The sequence below is a fragment of the Fulmarus glacialis genome, unplaced genomic scaffold, assembly GCF_000690835.1.
Source record: "Fulmarus glacialis isolate BGI_N327 unplaced genomic scaffold, ASM69083v1 scaffold22266, whole genome shotgun sequence".
NCBI lineage: Eukaryota > Metazoa > Chordata > Aves > Procellariiformes > Procellariidae > Fulmarus > Fulmarus glacialis.
This window is the reverse complement of record NW_009216518.1, coordinates 1-17474: the sequence shown is the minus strand read 5'-3', so window position 1 is coordinate 17474 and position 17474 is coordinate 1. Positions and strand designations below refer to the sequence as shown.

General features: G+C 39.3%; 1 protein-coding gene across 1 annotated transcript; it reads left to right on the top strand.

The window, feature by feature from the left end:
* Positions 1 to 1310: 1310 nt before the first annotated feature.
* Positions 1311 to 15834, top strand: LOC104071839 (MHC class II transactivator-like; the record flags this gene model as incomplete). The annotated part of the gene is made up of 7 exons (XM_009579342.1): positions 1311 to 1377; positions 7001 to 7144; positions 8874 to 9002; positions 9427 to 9486; positions 10858 to 10941; positions 11545 to 11604; positions 15694 to 15834. Coding segments are annotated over exons 2-7 (601 nt in total), but the record flags the coding sequence as incomplete, so codon positions are not given.
* Between the last annotated feature and the right edge of the window lie 1640 nt (positions 15835 to 17474).

The following is a 17474-nucleotide window of genomic DNA, read 5'->3' as shown; positions in this document are numbered from 1 at the left end:
ATACAGAATCTGTATTTGTGCAGCCTTTCATTATTTTCTGCTCTGAATGCTGTTATACCAAGGTGTTGCTTTTCTTCTAATGTGCATAGAGGAATTCCAAGAACACAGCTGCCTGGCTGGTTAGAGAGCCTGAAGAGGCTAGTGCTCTGCGTTGCAGGCTGGGCCCCTTATCTCTTTCAATACTGGGAACAGATGAGCCACTCCCAGGAATGAAACAGCTTTATCTCTTCTCAGTGAGCATGTTCCATGGAACCTGGTGGAAGTGCAAAGGGAAAAGGCTTACATGGGTCAGCAGCTGCTTTGCTTATAGGACCTGCTGCCTTGTGCAGAAGCCATTTGTTACCGAGCAGCTGATTAAAAACTTGCCTTACTGAAGCGGCAAGTTCTGGATGTTGTTGAATTAATCAAATCCCACTTCCTTCATTTCCCCTTCAGACTCTGGTGGAACTTTTGTTATAAGCTGTAGCCAATGGAATAATACTACAAAAAGTATTTGCTCACTTGAGAATATATTCTCTTTCATAATTAATTTCTAATTTGTGTAGGTCTATGCATGATAAAAAATAGAAAAATAGGCAAATAAGCTTGCAGAGCCACACAGAAGCATCTATAAGCATCATGATAGGAACAGTCAAAAATGAAGTTGGTTTTCAAAAGGTTGGTTGTCTTACGCCAGGTAGGCGCTGGCAGAGTGATGATTAGATGAATAAACATTCTGTCAGATGCTGCTACAAGCAAACCCTGAACACCATGTGTAAGCCAGACAAGATTTACGAACTCCTGTTTCGTAGAACATCCTACTTGTCATTTTGGGCCAATGGCAAGAGACATTTGCACAAGATACCAAACTAATTTTGTATTGGTAGAATCTGTGAACATGTGAACGAAATACTTTCACTTCTGTTACACCAAATGGAGCTGCAAGGTAAGAGTGCCCGCATGCTGCTTGCTTTATTCTTACTGATGGACTGTTAGATGCATGACTTTGGGACAGATTTGAACTGGAATAAAAAAGGAGAGGAAGAATTCTGGGGAGCACCAGAAATTGTTACCACCAGCTCTCATCCAGTTTTGGTTTCCAACCGAATAAATCAATCTGTTCCTAACTAGTGACAAGTGCAAGCTCCTCTTAGCAGTGACAAGTGACCGGTAAAGGTAAGAGTGCTTTTTTATTCAGGGGTTGCTAGAAGGGAGGTTCCTCTTAATTTTCCTGTTTGGAATTCCCCTTCAGCCTTTAACTTTCCTGCAGTGACTGGTCTGGCTCATTTCCTCCTTTCTGGTGTCACTTTCTATAAGCCCTGGGCAGTGATAGCAGCTATCCTCATTTTTTAGTACTGAATCCAGAGTGAAAGAACAGGAACTGTCCAGTTTCCTAAGGTCAGTTTTTCCTCAACTCTTGAATGCAGTGCTTTTGTCATGGTAAATGCATCTAATCTTACCTTTTGTAGGTATCAGTAACTACTGTGTGTCAGTATCTGGACTTGTATTGCTTGAAATATTAGTAGGATGAAGTCTGAATGCGGGTGAAATTTTGGAGAATTTTTAGCGATTTTGTTTTGTGCCTAGCCCTGTTACTTGCTCAAAAGGTTGCTGGAGTTTCAAACTTTGTTACGAACGTACTTGGTTTTTTGGTAAATGTTGCTCTTATAGAAAGTGAAACTGAGGATCATTGAGAGAAACTGGCTTATTTCCAGTTTTTTCGCAGATCTGGCAAGACAACCTAGTGCTTTACTTTCCCATTTAGGAGGGAGGGCTGAGATTCTGTCTTGAAGAAAGTCTCTGAGTGCAAATGTACTTTTTCTGCCAAAAAAGCTTATAGGCAAGGTGTCTGCTGTGCTGCTTTATTTCGTCTTACTGCTGGGATGGGAGAGCTGGGCACAGCTGTGACACATGAGGCGATACTGGATATGAAAAGGCAAATTCTGCTTTCAAATCACAACTCTGACACCTGCAGGACAGTACATTATTAGTCTGCCTAATAGCCTGTCTCCAGCACAAGGCTAGTAACGTTTCTTTTACCTGTTGTGTTGGTCACTATTCAGCTAAGTTCATTGAAAGGCAGAAGCTCCTTTTATCTGATATTTATACTTTTTCTAACTTCTTTAAACTCATCTCTAAGGGAGACAAAGGAGAATGTGGCAGGATATAGAGCAGCTTTTTATCCAGCATCATCTCTGTTCTTCTTCCTTTTTAGGCTATAAAGCCATGGGAAGTAACACGCCACTCCATCAGCAAGGTAAAGACTGTCGGTAAAAGTCGTATCTTTTATTAAATCGGGTAATACAAAAGGAAAAGTTAAACCAGCTTTCAGATGTATGAACTTTTCATAGATCTGAAATAGAAACTAAAACCTTCAAAGCTAAATATAAATAGAGCACCATTACTTGCAGTTTACGAATAATCAGGACATCTCTGAAAGGAAAATCTGTTTGGTACGTGTGGAGCAGAGGAATTGTTACTGATGGATTTGGGGAAAGGAAAGGGAAACAGGTGACTGTAGCATGGAGGGGACTTCATCCCTCCTTGCTGCTGGCTTGCCCACCTCCCAGACAGCATTCCCCCAAAACACTGCTTGCGGCAAAAGCCAGGAAACACATCCATGCCTTGTGGTGTGTGTGTTATGCACAATGACATAACCTTTGACGGGTGCGGAAGAAGAGAGACGACTTTCTAAAGTTGCTTAAAAAAAAAAGACTTTAAAATTGTGGCTGATGATACTGAGCTTTTAGCTCAAAGTACCAGTGTTTCACTGGACTCCTTATTTAAAGTTTGATATAACCTGGGTTTTGTCAGCTTGCTTCACTCAGATTCATGTGTAGCACTTAATGGGTCTGGGGTATTGGAAGAAAATAACATTTCTTCAGCAATCTTTGTGTTTAATTTTTCAACCTCCTGTCTTCACAGCAGTCCCGCTCTCTTATTTTTCTGTAATCTAAGACTTGGAGCTGTAATGTTATGTCATTCTCTGGTTAAGAAATGTGTGATTTGCATGGTACTACTACTCTTTTCTATGAATTATCCTCAGCTTCCAAAACTGGTACAAAAATTAAATTGCAGAGGGGTTTCCTGTGTTCCTGAAATGACTTTACATATTTTCATTTTCTTAACTTCTATACTCATGTGGGAGATTATTTTATTACCTGTCAGTTCAGATGTCAATAGAGTTTTGGGAAGGAAACCCCCTAACAAATCTCCTCAGAAGTATCCACCTTATTTTTGGAGTAAATATTACATTATTGTCTGTATAATCCTTCTCCGTTCTCTTAGTTACCATTTGATTTTAGTTAGTAGCAGACCCCATTGCCTGGAGTCTTTAACATGTTGATCCTTTAAAATATAAGACATGGTTAAATCAAATTTTTGGGGCAAAATAATAAATCACAATCCCCTCCCTTATCTTTAGAAATCTAAAATGCCCTGTCTAACTCTTAAGGCTTGTATGTGATTTAAGTGAACACCTGCTTCTTTTTTAACTGGATTCTTTGTCCTGGTATGGTGATGTTCACTGTTTCTTTTACTACTTTTCCAGCATTTTCAATTCATATGTTATCACTTGGACTCTGAAAGAGCACTGAAAAAAGCATTGAGAGTCTTAGAAGTGAATCATATTGTTGTGCTGTATATGCAGAATACAGCACTAAAACAAATGCATCCTCAGTAGAAACTTTGCTGTAGCAGGTGTGCACTGAGTCATTGCAGAGGTAATACAAAGGGAACACAGGTCTACCGAATATAGCGATGCAGCTGGAGTGTATAGGCTGCTGGAGAAAGGAGGTGTGATTTAAAGATTTAAAGAAAAAAAATCTGTCTTAACCAGTGTCCAAACAACAAAGGATTGAACTTTTTGTATGGCATGGAAATACATTCAGAAGTACGACCTGTTTTCCCCCGGCCCAGCACATGCACTTTGTGCATGGGGGCTGCCGCGAAGGAGAGCGCAGGCATCCCTGGGGGCTTCAGTCCTTTGTTTTGCAGGTCCACGTGGGATCTGTCTTCCTCCCGCTGAGAGCTGGCTCTAGTGTTCACAGCCCTAACACAGAAATTATTACAAAATTTTTTAGTCCTCTGATGTGAAAATGTGCCAAACACCCATTTTGGCAGCACTGTATGGGACCTCAAAGGGAATGTATTATCAGTAAACTAAGTTAAAATCACGTATGAAACAACAGAGAAAGTGCTGAGCAGCATAGAGCTTATTCATCTTTGGTCTCAGACAGGGGACTGCTGGGGTGCTGTGAGAAAACAGGGGAAGCCCTGGGAAAGGAATTGCTGTTATAAACAAGCTTGGGTTTGTGTGCTCCAGTTACAATATGCAGCGTAACGCTTGCTGTCCCTGAGGTGTAATTCTCCTTGCCTCTGGCTCTCTCGGCATAGAAATTTTCATCTTTCAAAAACTCACTTCTTTTTTCCTGCACCCTTGGACAGAGTGCTTTCCATGGTGGCACCATGATTTTAATGCAGCAAAGCACAGCTGCTATTAAGAATTTGTTGGTTCGGCTACAGAAAGAAATCACAGCATCCCAAATCCAGTGTAGTCAATAGAAAGCCAGCTACGTAGAGATTTGTGTCAAAACCAAAGTAATGAAAAAAAAAGAGGGTAAGCTGAGGGCCATTCAGACCAATGAAACAAAAAAGACAAGTAATCAAGTTTTTCATTCCTGAAAGAGTGGCAATCTTCATTCTTCCCAAGGTAGAAGGCTATGTTTCCCCTGTGCTCCTGGGTTATAGCGTTCTAATTTTACGTTCTAATTTTCAGCTCTCTAGCTGGACTTGGCACCGGCAAGACTTCCTCTTGGTTGCTTCCTGACTTCCTGACCTGTGTAGCTGAAAACATTTTGCATTACTTAGGTATTTATCCACTGGGAAATGCTATTGAAAGAAAGGTTTAAAATTACAGAAGCTCTTATGACTATGACTTAATTAAAGCTTAGTATTTCCATGAAGATTAAGTAGGCCTACTTAGTCTCTTTCCATAGGACTTGCCCTTTTCTTTGTCTGCTGAAATCAAGCAGTTTACTAATCACTGAACTTGGAGTGCTGCATTTGTCTGTCTTGCATTCCCTTTATGGCTTCTGCCCAATTACTTCTCTGTCTCTAACCCTAAAATTATATGACTCAGAGGTAATGCTTCAACAGCGTTATTCACAAAGTCCAGCAACCTGGCATTCTGAAGGGCCCAATTCAGTTTAGATTTTATGTTAATTCAACAAAGGAAGGGGCAAAGCAAAATGTTGCAACAAACTGAAAATTTAATCTGGTATGTTTATAGCCTCATTCTTGGTTCTCACGCAGGTTTGTCAACTTCTGCTTTCCATTTATATCATGGCAGGCAATAATATAAAATTTTTGTAATCTTGGTAACGTAATGAGGCCACACAACATGAAAAAGGAGAACTACCTGAGTGTAGGTTATTCCTACTCGTGGGACCTCACTGTGTCCACCCGCTCTTCTGAGTTCTGGCTCTAGATTACAGTGTCTTCTGCAACAGAACACAGAGAGGTCCATTTCCAAGCTGTTCAGAGGGACAACCCCAAAGAGGGGTAAGAGGAATGAAGATTAGTTTATAACAAAGCAGCATGTGGTAGTGTGTGACTAGGTCTACTCCGCCTTCTTTCAGAAGAGCTGCAGTGTTAGCTGTATTTTTCTTTTTTCATGTTGCAGGTAGACTTCCTGGTACAGCAGGTTGCTCCACATTTGCACAGGAAAGTAGACATGTGCAACCAGGGACATCAATGGCATTCTGCTAAAGGCAGAATATTTGAGAGCCGTATTACAGCTATCGTTCATTGCAAAATATGGTGCTTGATGCCAAGCTGAAACTTTTCATGGTTGTGGTGTGTGGACACCTATTTTAACAGGATATGGTCTGGAAATTTTGCTGGTTGTTCATTCCATGCTGGCATCTCAATATTATGGTGGAGTAAATTAGTTGGATCATCAGCCCAGGTGGCATTCGTATCAGTGATCTGTAAACACTGAGAAGCCAATATTTGATTTTGAAATAGTTTGATAAAGATGATGAATAACCAACAAGTAGTGTTATTCCACTACCTGTGGAATGCCCAGAAGGAATGTTTAAGCTTATTCTAGTGCCTGCTGCAGTAACTGGAAGGAAACAGAAGCAATTTAAAATGAGGTGGAGGAAGAGATAAACTTTATCAAGAAATGTAGCTGCAGCAGTCTAAGCAGTTCTCATATAAACATGGGTGACTGGGGCAGGGAGCACCTTAGATCAGTCAGATTTGGCTGGGTACTGTATGGCACTCTGCTTGAAAGGCTATAGCAATTCCCAACTTATGAGTAGGTACGTGCATGAGTTCTGAGGGGGAAAGAAAATTGATTAAAAAATAATTGTGATAGATTCCAAAATGTCAGTGAGTGCCCTGTTTACCAGAAACTAATTCCCAAGGTGACCATGCCATTCTGTACACAATCAACTATATGGTTTGGGAAAGAATTATATAAAATAAGTGTTCTACCTTTCACTGTTCCTTCTTGGGCTGAGGTGGCACTTTCTCCTAGTGCCACCTCCAGGGCTTAGGAACTGGGTGTAGCATCCCAGCCAGAAGCTGCTTCCCCTGAGAAGAAATTGTCCTGACAGTAAAGAATGGGATTCTTCTTCCATCCTTTTCACTGCAGTTTTCCGATTTCCCCAATATCTGCTGGATCTGTGCTTGCATCATTTATAACCTGATAAAAAATACAGGAGTTGCAACTTATTCAGTACTTGGCACTTTTGGTCCAGGAGGTCAGACTGCAGTATCCGACTGCCCTGGTTGGAGTAAAAAAAAGGTAAGTCTCATTGCAAGCTGTATCTGGATCTAGAAGTTTAAGTAACTCAGGGTTATAACTCAGTGCAAGACTTGGTAAGCAATACCAGTTCCACAGCCTTAAGATCTCAATGCCTTGTCAACAGAAAGCCAAAGTGCAGGACTTGTAGTTTTGCTCGACAAAAGCTGTGGTTTTATCATAGCTAAGTGTTTTGCAATTTGATTTCAGACAGCAAGAGACAAATCATGGATTCAGCATTTGTGTCTGAAAATGGCTATCTTGATTTGCTGCACACTGATATCGATCCATTGCATCTGTATACTCTCCTTGATCCTAAGTCATCTGGAAATGAAGAAGGTGACTTCTCTGCAGGTTGGTAAAACACTAAAAAATGCTTGATCAGTTTAGTCATCATGCTATAAGTTATTACGTTTCCTCTCAATTACGTAGCCATCTAACGACAGTTTATCATGATGGCTGTACTAAATTCAACACTAGGTCTTACGATATGATACCTTTGTCTGTATCTGTATATAAAATAGTGACTGCTTCCAGAAACGATGATGTTTTTAAAACTGTACATATTTACAGCTTCCTGCTCAGTGAGTCTAACAAAACATACTATACATGTCACTCATCAAGGTGTGAGGCTAATGTCTTTGGTTTGGATATCATTCCTGTAAGTAGTTTATTTGCAAATGTTCTTATCGTAAGCTGGTCAAGTGTAATTGTCAACACTTTTGTAGTTTCAAGCCAAAAGCTTTCCAAAACAAGAGATTTTTAGGTAAGTTTGTGATGAAGCCAGTCTGCAAGCAAACTAGCATTTCATTTCCTTCTGAAATCCAAAGGCACCAACACAATGGACTTTCATTGCCAGATGCCATTTTACAGCTTTTGGGGGCACAGCCCAATGATTTTATGATTCTGTGATAGAGCAGAAAGCAGAAGGGCCAGGGCATAAAGATGATAGTTTCTTGCATGTAAGTTCCTACAGATAATCAAATTAGGAGGTTGTTCTGGCTCTCAAACTTTCTGCTCCTGAATTTGTGTCGAGGTTGTGTAACATTCTGCTCTCCCTGAGTTTGCTGGCATAAAGATATGAAAGTGTACCTGTGCTGCTGACTGTGTTGTGGAGTAATAGCTGAGCTTATTTTAAACAAACAAGCTGGACTGTGGGTTGAAAGTGGCAATGAAAGGAGAAGATCAGATGTATGCCAGATATGAAGTCCTATAGCTCTGTGCCCAATAGATATAAAACGTTACCAAATTGGAGGATACCACCTCACATCCTTGTTGCTTTCATGACTGACCAGTGTCAGCAGGTACATAGGCAAATCAGTGCAGAACTGAGCACCAGAATCTGGAATCATCTTTGTGATTAATTATTTCCCAGGTTGAGCTTTGCTGTCTCAACTTCTGACTGTTAATAACAGCTGCAGGAGTGTTTCTTCACTCCCATGGCCTTACTTGCTCGGTGACTGAAAGTAGGATGAATTAGGGATCAAGGACTGACTCTTGCTATATCAGAGATGTTTCACTGATTTGAATACTTTAGAGCCTTAGCAATGTCTGAGATTATGTAGATAAATTGAACATTGTCAGGACCTGGTGCCAGTTATCGGAAGCTGGACATCTCTGCTGTGAAGATGTTAGCATGGTCCCTGGCATGTTTTTGGCCTTGGCCAACTAGCAGCTTCACAGGCAATTTGTAGCTGCTGTTCAGGGGTTAGCACGGACCCAGCATCGTTCTGAACAGGGAATTTGGACGGTACCACTATATCCTGAAGAATAAGAAGGTTTAATAGTACGGATGAGTCTGGGCCATGCGTATAGGCCTTATGTCATAGAACAGATTCGGGAACTGTTTTATTTACTAAGAGGGATGAAGTCTCAGAGTTTAGCAGAAGAAAAGTATTGATTTCTGGGTGACTATAAATTACTAAGAGTTCAGTTCTGTTCCTACTTAGCCAACATACAATGAGGAGCCAAAGCCTTATGCTGAAGTAACATATCTGCCTTTTCTGCATGTCCTGCTATCTGGTTTTTTTACTCCTTGGTTATGGTATTCATTCAGCAAATGTGTACTGCTTTTTAATTCTAGATCCTGAAGTTGATGCCAGCAACTATGATCAGTTCAATAATATGGATTTCCTGTGTACAATGGAAAGTGGTGAAAATGGGGATGAACTGTATCTCTGTTCCAACACCATAGAAGCTTATGCTAGAATAGGTATGAAAGCAATTTTTGTTTTTTAAATAATTATTTTCTAATCACTTGCTATAGCTATTTCTTACAAATTTTATTTTCAGTCTAAAGCAGTGGCATATACTCAAGTGGCCTGTCCCTCATGCATGGTAGATCTAGCCAGGGTACCTAAACCTGTGCATTGTGGGGAAAGAGATAAACAGTAGCTTGTGGTTGTTGGGGGAAAATCTCTCTATTAATGGCTCCTTCCGCTTAATACTTCCTGTATCAACTTCTCCTTTCTCGTGTTCTTTATTTCCTGAACAACAATTTACAAGAAAAACTTAATTTAACTCTTCAATTTCACTTATACTGCAGAATTCTGTTAATGAGGGTAAGCTTACAAGAGTTTTACTGTGAAATGTACTGTGTCATTAATGTGTTCCTTTTTTTTTTTGCTTCTTGCTAGCTGAATTAGCAGAATATGTGCTCAAAGATCAGCAGGAGAAGCAGGTGGAAGACACTTTTGGTAAGATTTATGTGGCAAAGATTAATTTCTCTGTGACTGTTCTGGCTAACATCTGCATTGTATTTCATCCCCACAATTTGAACACTAGTAAGATTTCTATACATCTGGTATCCTCTTCTTTCCCCCTGAGAACTGTGTCCCAAGATTTTCTTGGCAAACTTCTGAGGATTTTCTGTATTTTTGCAGGCCTTTCTCAAAGATGGCAGTTTTATCTCTGACCAAGTTGCTGATCACGTCACTATGGACATAGTGTATGCACAGCTTAACTGTCTAGTGCAGTATGTGCCCTCAATTAGCATCAGACTTATTCTGAGCACAACACGGATGATGTACATAAGTTCATTAAACCTGACTCACCCAGGGGACTTAGCACACGTATAAATGCAGTTCACGCACACTTATTTCTGTCCAGGATGCACAGAACTGCCTGAGGAAGCATGTCAAATTTTACTTCTCTCCATGATCAATGCAGCAATGGTATAATATACATGTAGTAAATGATTCCTTCATTCAGTGTTTGACCAGAGATAATTGCTTGGCTCTTGGTACAAAATAATTGTTTTGCTAGTGACACAAATGCAGCTGTTTACTATTTGAGAATATATATATTAATATGTGGCTGTTGGGAAATCCATAGAATCAGAAAGATTCACAGAATATCTGAATATCCTCTTTTATTCTGTTTTATGTTTGAACAAAGTAATTGGGAATAACTTAACAAAGGTCAGTCCTTCCCTAGTACAATTCTGACTACAGGAAGCTCACATGACTTTTTAAATGCTTTCTACTGCTCCCTGGTGTGTTTAGAATTTGAGGGGGTTTGCACCTAATGGCAAAATTTATATTGGTTTTAGAGGAAACGAGATACAGTATTAGTACTTAAGTATTTGCCAGTAGAAGAATGGTATGAATAACTTCACAGTTCCTACAACACAAAAGATAAAATCTGTTTAGAACCCTTTACTCTGTCTCTTAAAGGATTTAATCCTTTTCGTACATAAAATGAGTAACTCAGTAACTTTACTAGTACTGAGATCACACTGTGATACAGCTGTGAGGTTTTATCCTTTGTTCATCATTAGAGCATTGAGAAGTATTTATGTTTTATTAGCCACTGAATTTATGGCAGTAGATTAATATTTTGCAGTTCAGAAACTAACACAAGGTGACAGAATTTGCATTCAGAGCTCTGTGGGCTTTCTAAATCGTATCGCTCTGGATATTTGTTTTATCACGTTATTTGATTTTATCTTTTATTTGGAGCATATTTCATCTTTGCTGCCTGTTGGTGTGTTTCTCTTGCTTCTACCTCTTTCCATAATTTTTCTAGGAGGACAAAGGTTGACATTTGGCAATATTTCATGTTTTTAGCAGGGAACCTTATTCTGGATGAAGTGGCTGCTGATAACACTGAGAAATTTACTGACATTAAGATGCAGAGATGTCACAAACGAAGTAAGTGAAAAACAGTGAGAGTTTGAAAGGCTGCAGTGATTAAATTCTAAATTTGCATTACAGTACTTTGGTTTTAACACAGCCTCAATGCATCTCTCATGTAGTTCTTCACTGATACAACCAGATGTGATTCCTCTGACTTTGCTCATTCTGTGTGGCTGGAAGTGAAAACAGCTCCCCCAAGCACATTATTTACAATTCGCACAATTTGTTGTCCTGTAACATGACATTAAGCATGTTATATTTCTTCCCTTTTTTTAATCATCTATGTGACAGCATTAACTTTGTTTTCAGTGTATCTATAGCTTAGCAAGCATTAGCTGAATTATTCCCTTTTTAATAGCAAGAACTACAGCAAAAATCTTTGATTACTGGCACAAAAATATGCAGCCTAATTGAAACTTCATGGTCAGAGTAAAATAATATGAAGCTGTTCACATTCATGTTTTATACATTGGACCTGTACAGTTCTGAAATAGCTGAATTGAAACTGATTACACCCTCTTCTACTTTAAAAAGTTAAAATAAGTTTCCATGGTGGAAACTTAAAATTACCAAACTGGTTCAATTTTTGTCACTTACTGTCACCTTTCTTTCTTTCAGCCTTCTTAGGTTCTGCAGAGAGTTGCTCTGATGCTTCAGAACCCAAATACAAGAAAAATGGTAAGTTATTGCTGAATAGGAAAAGATTATTGAACATATATTGTCTCATGTTCCAAAGTCTCATCCCCTTTTAGGTATTGTAACTCTACCTTCTAGGGAAAGTTTGCTCTCATAGATTTGATGATACAGCATTGTCATGCATTTTCATGTTTCTACTTCCAACAGAGTAGAAATCACTGTAGAATCCCATTCTGATACACCTCTGATTAATTCATGATGCAACAAATCCATGCCCTCTTATCAGTAGCTATTAAACTGTGCCTCTTAGGACCAACTACATGGTACCCTGGGAACAGTTGGATCCTTATGCTTCAAAAGCACATGTTCCTGCCAGGTGATAGAAAAATTACTTCCTTAGCATGAGCAGAGGCACAGTTGAACTTTTCTAAATCCATCTGAAAGAAGAAAGCAAAACAGTGGAGAATTGAGTCAGTGCCGAATTTTGTAATTTTTGTCACGTACACCTTTTGTTTCTGATGGGTAATATGACTCAGGCCATAGTTTGGCATTTCCTGGTTTGATCCTCTTTGTTCTAAGTGTGACACCTTCCAAAAATCTAGTGAAACATCCTAGTGAAAATAACAACTGTGAAGAGACAGCTTCTTGGCCCAGCCCATCCTATACAGTCCTTTAAATCAAAGTAAGAATAGGAGAAAGGGAGATTTCTAGGTGTTGCATGCTGTTAGACCATCTACAAGGCAGTACCTGTGGCCAGCAGGCAGGCTGTAACTTGTTCCCTAGGTGTAAACTGGTGCTAAAGTTCTTACCCAGCTGTAGCCTAAATGGGTGTCTCAGGCATAGTTAAACCAGCAAAATACTCTTCCAAAATCCATGTGAGAGCAATCACCTTTGGATGAATATATTATATTGTGTTTTGAAGTGACATATGCATTACTGTATGCTAGCACACTTCCCAAGCCTCCTAAGGGGAACTCTGACTGTACCAAACCCCATGGGCCATGTACATGTCAGGGTGGGCAGCCAAAACCAGTGTGTAACCTAGAGAGCCATCCAGAGAGTGCTTGGATCGTGGGACTGCACCTCAGCAAAATTCAGGCCGGCAATTGCCCAGCAATTACTAAGGAACTGGCATAGACTGGATGAAAGTCATAGAGAGCACACACATGCACTGGGACTGTGACCCAAACTGGTTTTCCAATGTTCCTGTGGACTTCTGGGGAGGGATTGAGCAGAATTAGCTGTGAAAAAAATACTTTTGCTGGATCTGGAAAGGTAATCAGAGTTCCTACTGAACTGGTACCTGCCGGTTGTAGTTATTCAGACACAGATAAAGTTCCTGGCAGTTAGTACCCATTAAAGGTGGATTACCTTCTATCTGCTTAAATTTCTGTATAGATTTGGCGCTTTTTAAAGCCTATGTTTATGCCACACTAACAATGAGAGTTTTCAATAAGGAAATGGCTCATCAGGTCCTGATTTAAAAAAAAAAAACAAAACCAAAACAGTAAAAATGTCTCGCCCTACAGAGCTTGCATTTCAGTCTACAGTATCATCACAGAGCTAACAGTGCTTTGTAAAGCTGCACCTATCCTTTTCCTGAAAGTGCTCAGGATATTATCACTCGCTCTACCTTACTTGACCCAATGCAGGTGCTGAGGGAAGGAATATATACATAAGGCAGTATAAGTACTGGGTACAAAAAATCTAATTGACAGAAAGATGAGCTACATGACAAAATCAGGAATTTATTTAATCTGACATAAAATGAGTGTCACAGTATGATCCTGCAAAGGCAAATGCATCAACTCCTCAGAAGTGTAAGACTATCTACAGTAAAGAAGATAATGTGTACTAAAGTTCAGAGTGGTAAGCCAAGGATGAGATTCTTTCAAAGGAATTGAATGAAATTAAACTTTAGATTTGCCCAATTGTTTGTGGCTAGCTATAACAGTACCTGATCTTATCTGACCATAGCAACACAACAATCCTTGGATAGGAAATTATGTGGGAATTTCACATGCTGATTGACATACAAGCTGAAAAACACTTTTTAAAGTCTGTTTTTATACCACAGTAAAAATGAAAGATTCCTATTACAAAATAATACATCAGTTCCTGATAAAAAACATAAACACATCCTAAAGAGCTTGCATTCTAGATGACAGTGTACACTATAGTGGCACAAAACCCACACAGGTTTGTAGCTCCTGATGAAACATTAGACTGCAGAAAGCGATGAAATAGAGACTTAATTGTTGCTGCTAGACAGGAGGGGGAAAGAAAAGCAAAATCAACTCTGATCATAAGGGTGTGGCAAAACCAAGGAAAATAGCAGACGCAAAATAAGCAAGTGTATCTTACTTGATTTGTAAGAAGCTTTCGAAAAGCAGATGAAATCATACAATGCACATAAGTCTCCCTCCCCATTTGTCCTCTTCATGAAAAAAACAACTGCTGCAGGCAAGTTGCATCTTTTAAAACTCAGGTGTTTGTGACGGTTCTTTGGGAAACCCTCTTAACAGACTAGTTATCCTTATAAGCACTGTAGTGTCTAAGTAGAGAGTCAAGGTCCTCAGTTTATTGTACTTGGGCCTCTCTAGTCTTGTGCAGTATTAAGGTAACAAACTGTTTGGGAAACTTAGTACAGCCAATGTAAGACCTTATTAACTGATCAGAATCAAGTGGTTTATGATATCTATTGAAACCTCTTCTTTGGCCTTAACTTCTAGCAATGAAATAACTGTCTCCTTTTGTTTTGCTTTTTTTCAAGTGGAAGTCCCTGCAGTGTCTGCAGGAAACGGCAGTTTCTTAGCTATGCCTCTCAACAGCCATCCAGCTAGCTCCACCTCACTAACTAACCAGCACTTGTCCTTTTCTGTTCCCGCTACCAATATGTTGGAAAGAAGTTTCGTAATTCCTGGTATGTACAGTACAGCCAGGTATGTACAGTACAGGTGTACACCTGTACACAGGTTGATTTATACAAGGGGAAAACACTCTTATAAATCTGGTCATTGACCATGAACAATGGCAGGGAAAACAAGTATAGCAGCTGTTTCAATCAAGCACTTAAAAGTGTGGTGCTCACTAAAAGAATGAAAAATATTCAAGGGAAATTAAAAGTGCATTGCCCCAATGAAATAGAATGAGTCTTTCATTTAATTAGTGAAGTGCAGGTTAATAAATAAGAGAACAGAGCTATTTACTATATGCTAATCTAAATAATTACTTACTTGTCTTAAGAATAGGAAATCACAAAATTTTCATTAATAAACTTCAGTTTAGTTCCAATTTCTTTTTCATCAGAGCTTTGTAAAGGACTGCAGGATAATTATATTTGCAATAGTAGAGCAAAATTTAGGTTGGAATTTTGTTCACAAAAACTGGGTACTAATCCAAGTGATGGGCTGTGTAGCCACCTTGCCTTGATCATGTTGTGTTGCAGAGGGTGCTCATGGTAGACTGGACAGACACAATTCAACACCTTTCTCTGTTAAATCTGTGCTGGAAAGGAACCAAAAAGCAGTGGATAAGTTAGAAGTCTTGAAGTATCTGATGCTAGCTGAAACAGCACAAAGTAGCAGAAGAAATTCTGTCGCATCTACAGAAACTCAGAGCTATGGCTGATTAAATTGCAAGCACTGCATCATCAAAAAAATTTCCCGGTGCGGGTTCAGAGGGAGGATGCTTGCTAGCTGTTTGTACAAGCTGCATGATGTGCAATTTTGTGGGAAAGATGTAGTGCAAAGGACGATAAAATTAATTCAGATACATAGTATTTACACATTTTCTCTCTTCTGGATCTCTGGTCCATACATTTACAGACTTTTCCTTAAGCTCTTTTCCTTATGTTAATAGAATTTCTCTTTAGACTATCCAGTGGTCACTAAAAGCTGGGTAATCCTTGTATTTCACATTCATCATACCTTTTAAGAGTTTTTGTTTAATGGATTCTGTGGACCTCATGTGATCCTATGAATTCTGGTTCGTATACTGTCCACTGGGAATATTTGCCCAAAAGCTGCCAGAAAGGATAAGTAGCTTTTAGAAAGCTTTTTCTTCCTTAGAAACCTTTAGAAACCAGGAGCCTTTAAAAGCAGAAGAATAATTATTCTGCACTTATTTCAGGATCTTCAGCACCTTTGATTCCAGAATGTCTACCTGTTGGCATGAAAGGGAGACAAGAGAATACAGGCTTTGCAGATCCTCCTCAGCAGATACTTAACTTTGTTCTTGGAAATGGCACATCTGAGGTTATAATATATCCAGGTAAGAGCAATAACCCTTTATCTACAAAAATAGGCAGAAAGTACTGGAAAATCAATGCTGTCAACAAAGTACTAAGTTCCCTCATTTCAGTTACTGATAGCTATGATAGGCTGAAAACTATCATTTGTTTCTTGCCAGTGCTGACTTCTTCCATGGAAACATTGATATCCCCAAGTTTTCCAGTTAGTTTATGTGGTAAGTAGAAAATGAATTTTTATATATACAGTACTTTGGATTGGGAGAGAGAGCTTCTACCCAAAGCCAGTTCTCCCCTCCAGGCTTTACTCATATTGACTTTATTGAGGAAAATAAAAATTAATGACATTTCCTTCTTTGTATTGATCACTGGCTGCTTAGTCTAGTCCAAAATACAGAGCAGATACAGGGATGTAGAGCTACAGGTTCAGCTATGTATTAGCAGCCAATCCACTGTGTTTGCTATGAAGTCCAGTTTCTGGAAGAAGTCTTCTTGTCTACTTAAAACAATACAAAAGCTCAGTATGCTTGAGCACCATAAGAAGTGGAAGTTGTATTCGTACTGGCATGGCCTGAGCATCTTAAATGCTCGGTGCTGGAAGCAGACTGCAGTCAGCTCACATGGAAGCTCCAAAACCAAAATGATGACGACTTATTTAACTAAACAATACAGAAGCCTAATATACAGAAAGGCTTATAAAGAAATCAGAACCTTGGTCAGGGTATAACAGTTCCACCTGTGGATGCAAACTTACCTCAGACACTTTTCTTCCAGCCCACAGAGAGCTGCTAGAACAGGGAGTTTGATTTCATTGGTTATTTAGTTTCTGATCTCTGTGTACCCTGGTGATTACAGCTGCTTGCAGCTTAATACAAGTGTTTTGTTGCCCTCTGGTGGCTAACACCACCCAAAATAGCAAAATCTTAAAGTGGGGATTAATAGGCAAATACCCCAGGTTTGGCGAAGTATTTGTGAATGATATATACCGTTTATGTGAATACACAATACTAATAATTCCAACTGATTTACGGCAACACAACATATGTGAGTATGTCGCAAACCTCAGATCTCCAAATACAGCAGAAAAATTAGCACATAAGCTAGCAAGCCAGGCTCTTCTCCTTTTTTAAAATTATTAACACCTGATTGATTTGACCAATGCTGCTTCCCATCTAAATGTCTCATTACAGCTTTTCTTGGTTTTCCATTCTGTTGTTTTTATTTAATAAAATAAATAGTAAACTGAAAACAGACACTTGCCTGAGAACAGGCATGTCCCCTCTTTATTTAATATTTTAACTTGATTTTTCTTCTACAAGGAGGAGAGCTATCTCTATATCAAATGTATTCTTTCACTGGAAAGAGGACTTGTTTATTAGAAATCTGTGGGTCCTTACCTGCTAGAAGCAGCTCTGAACTCTAACCATTCCACCTGTTGCTGGCATGCAGGGTAGGAATTGATTTCCAGATCTTTGAAACTTTAACATTTCAATTTTTTTTTAAACCACATTCTACGTCAGATGAACCAAATATTATGGTAATAAATACATTTATACAAATCCAGGAAGATTAACCTGTTTTGGTTGGTTTTTTCCTCCACATCTTTGCTGAGTGTGGTTAACCGTGAGACTATTGATGAAGGGGATCGAGTGCTCCCTCAGTA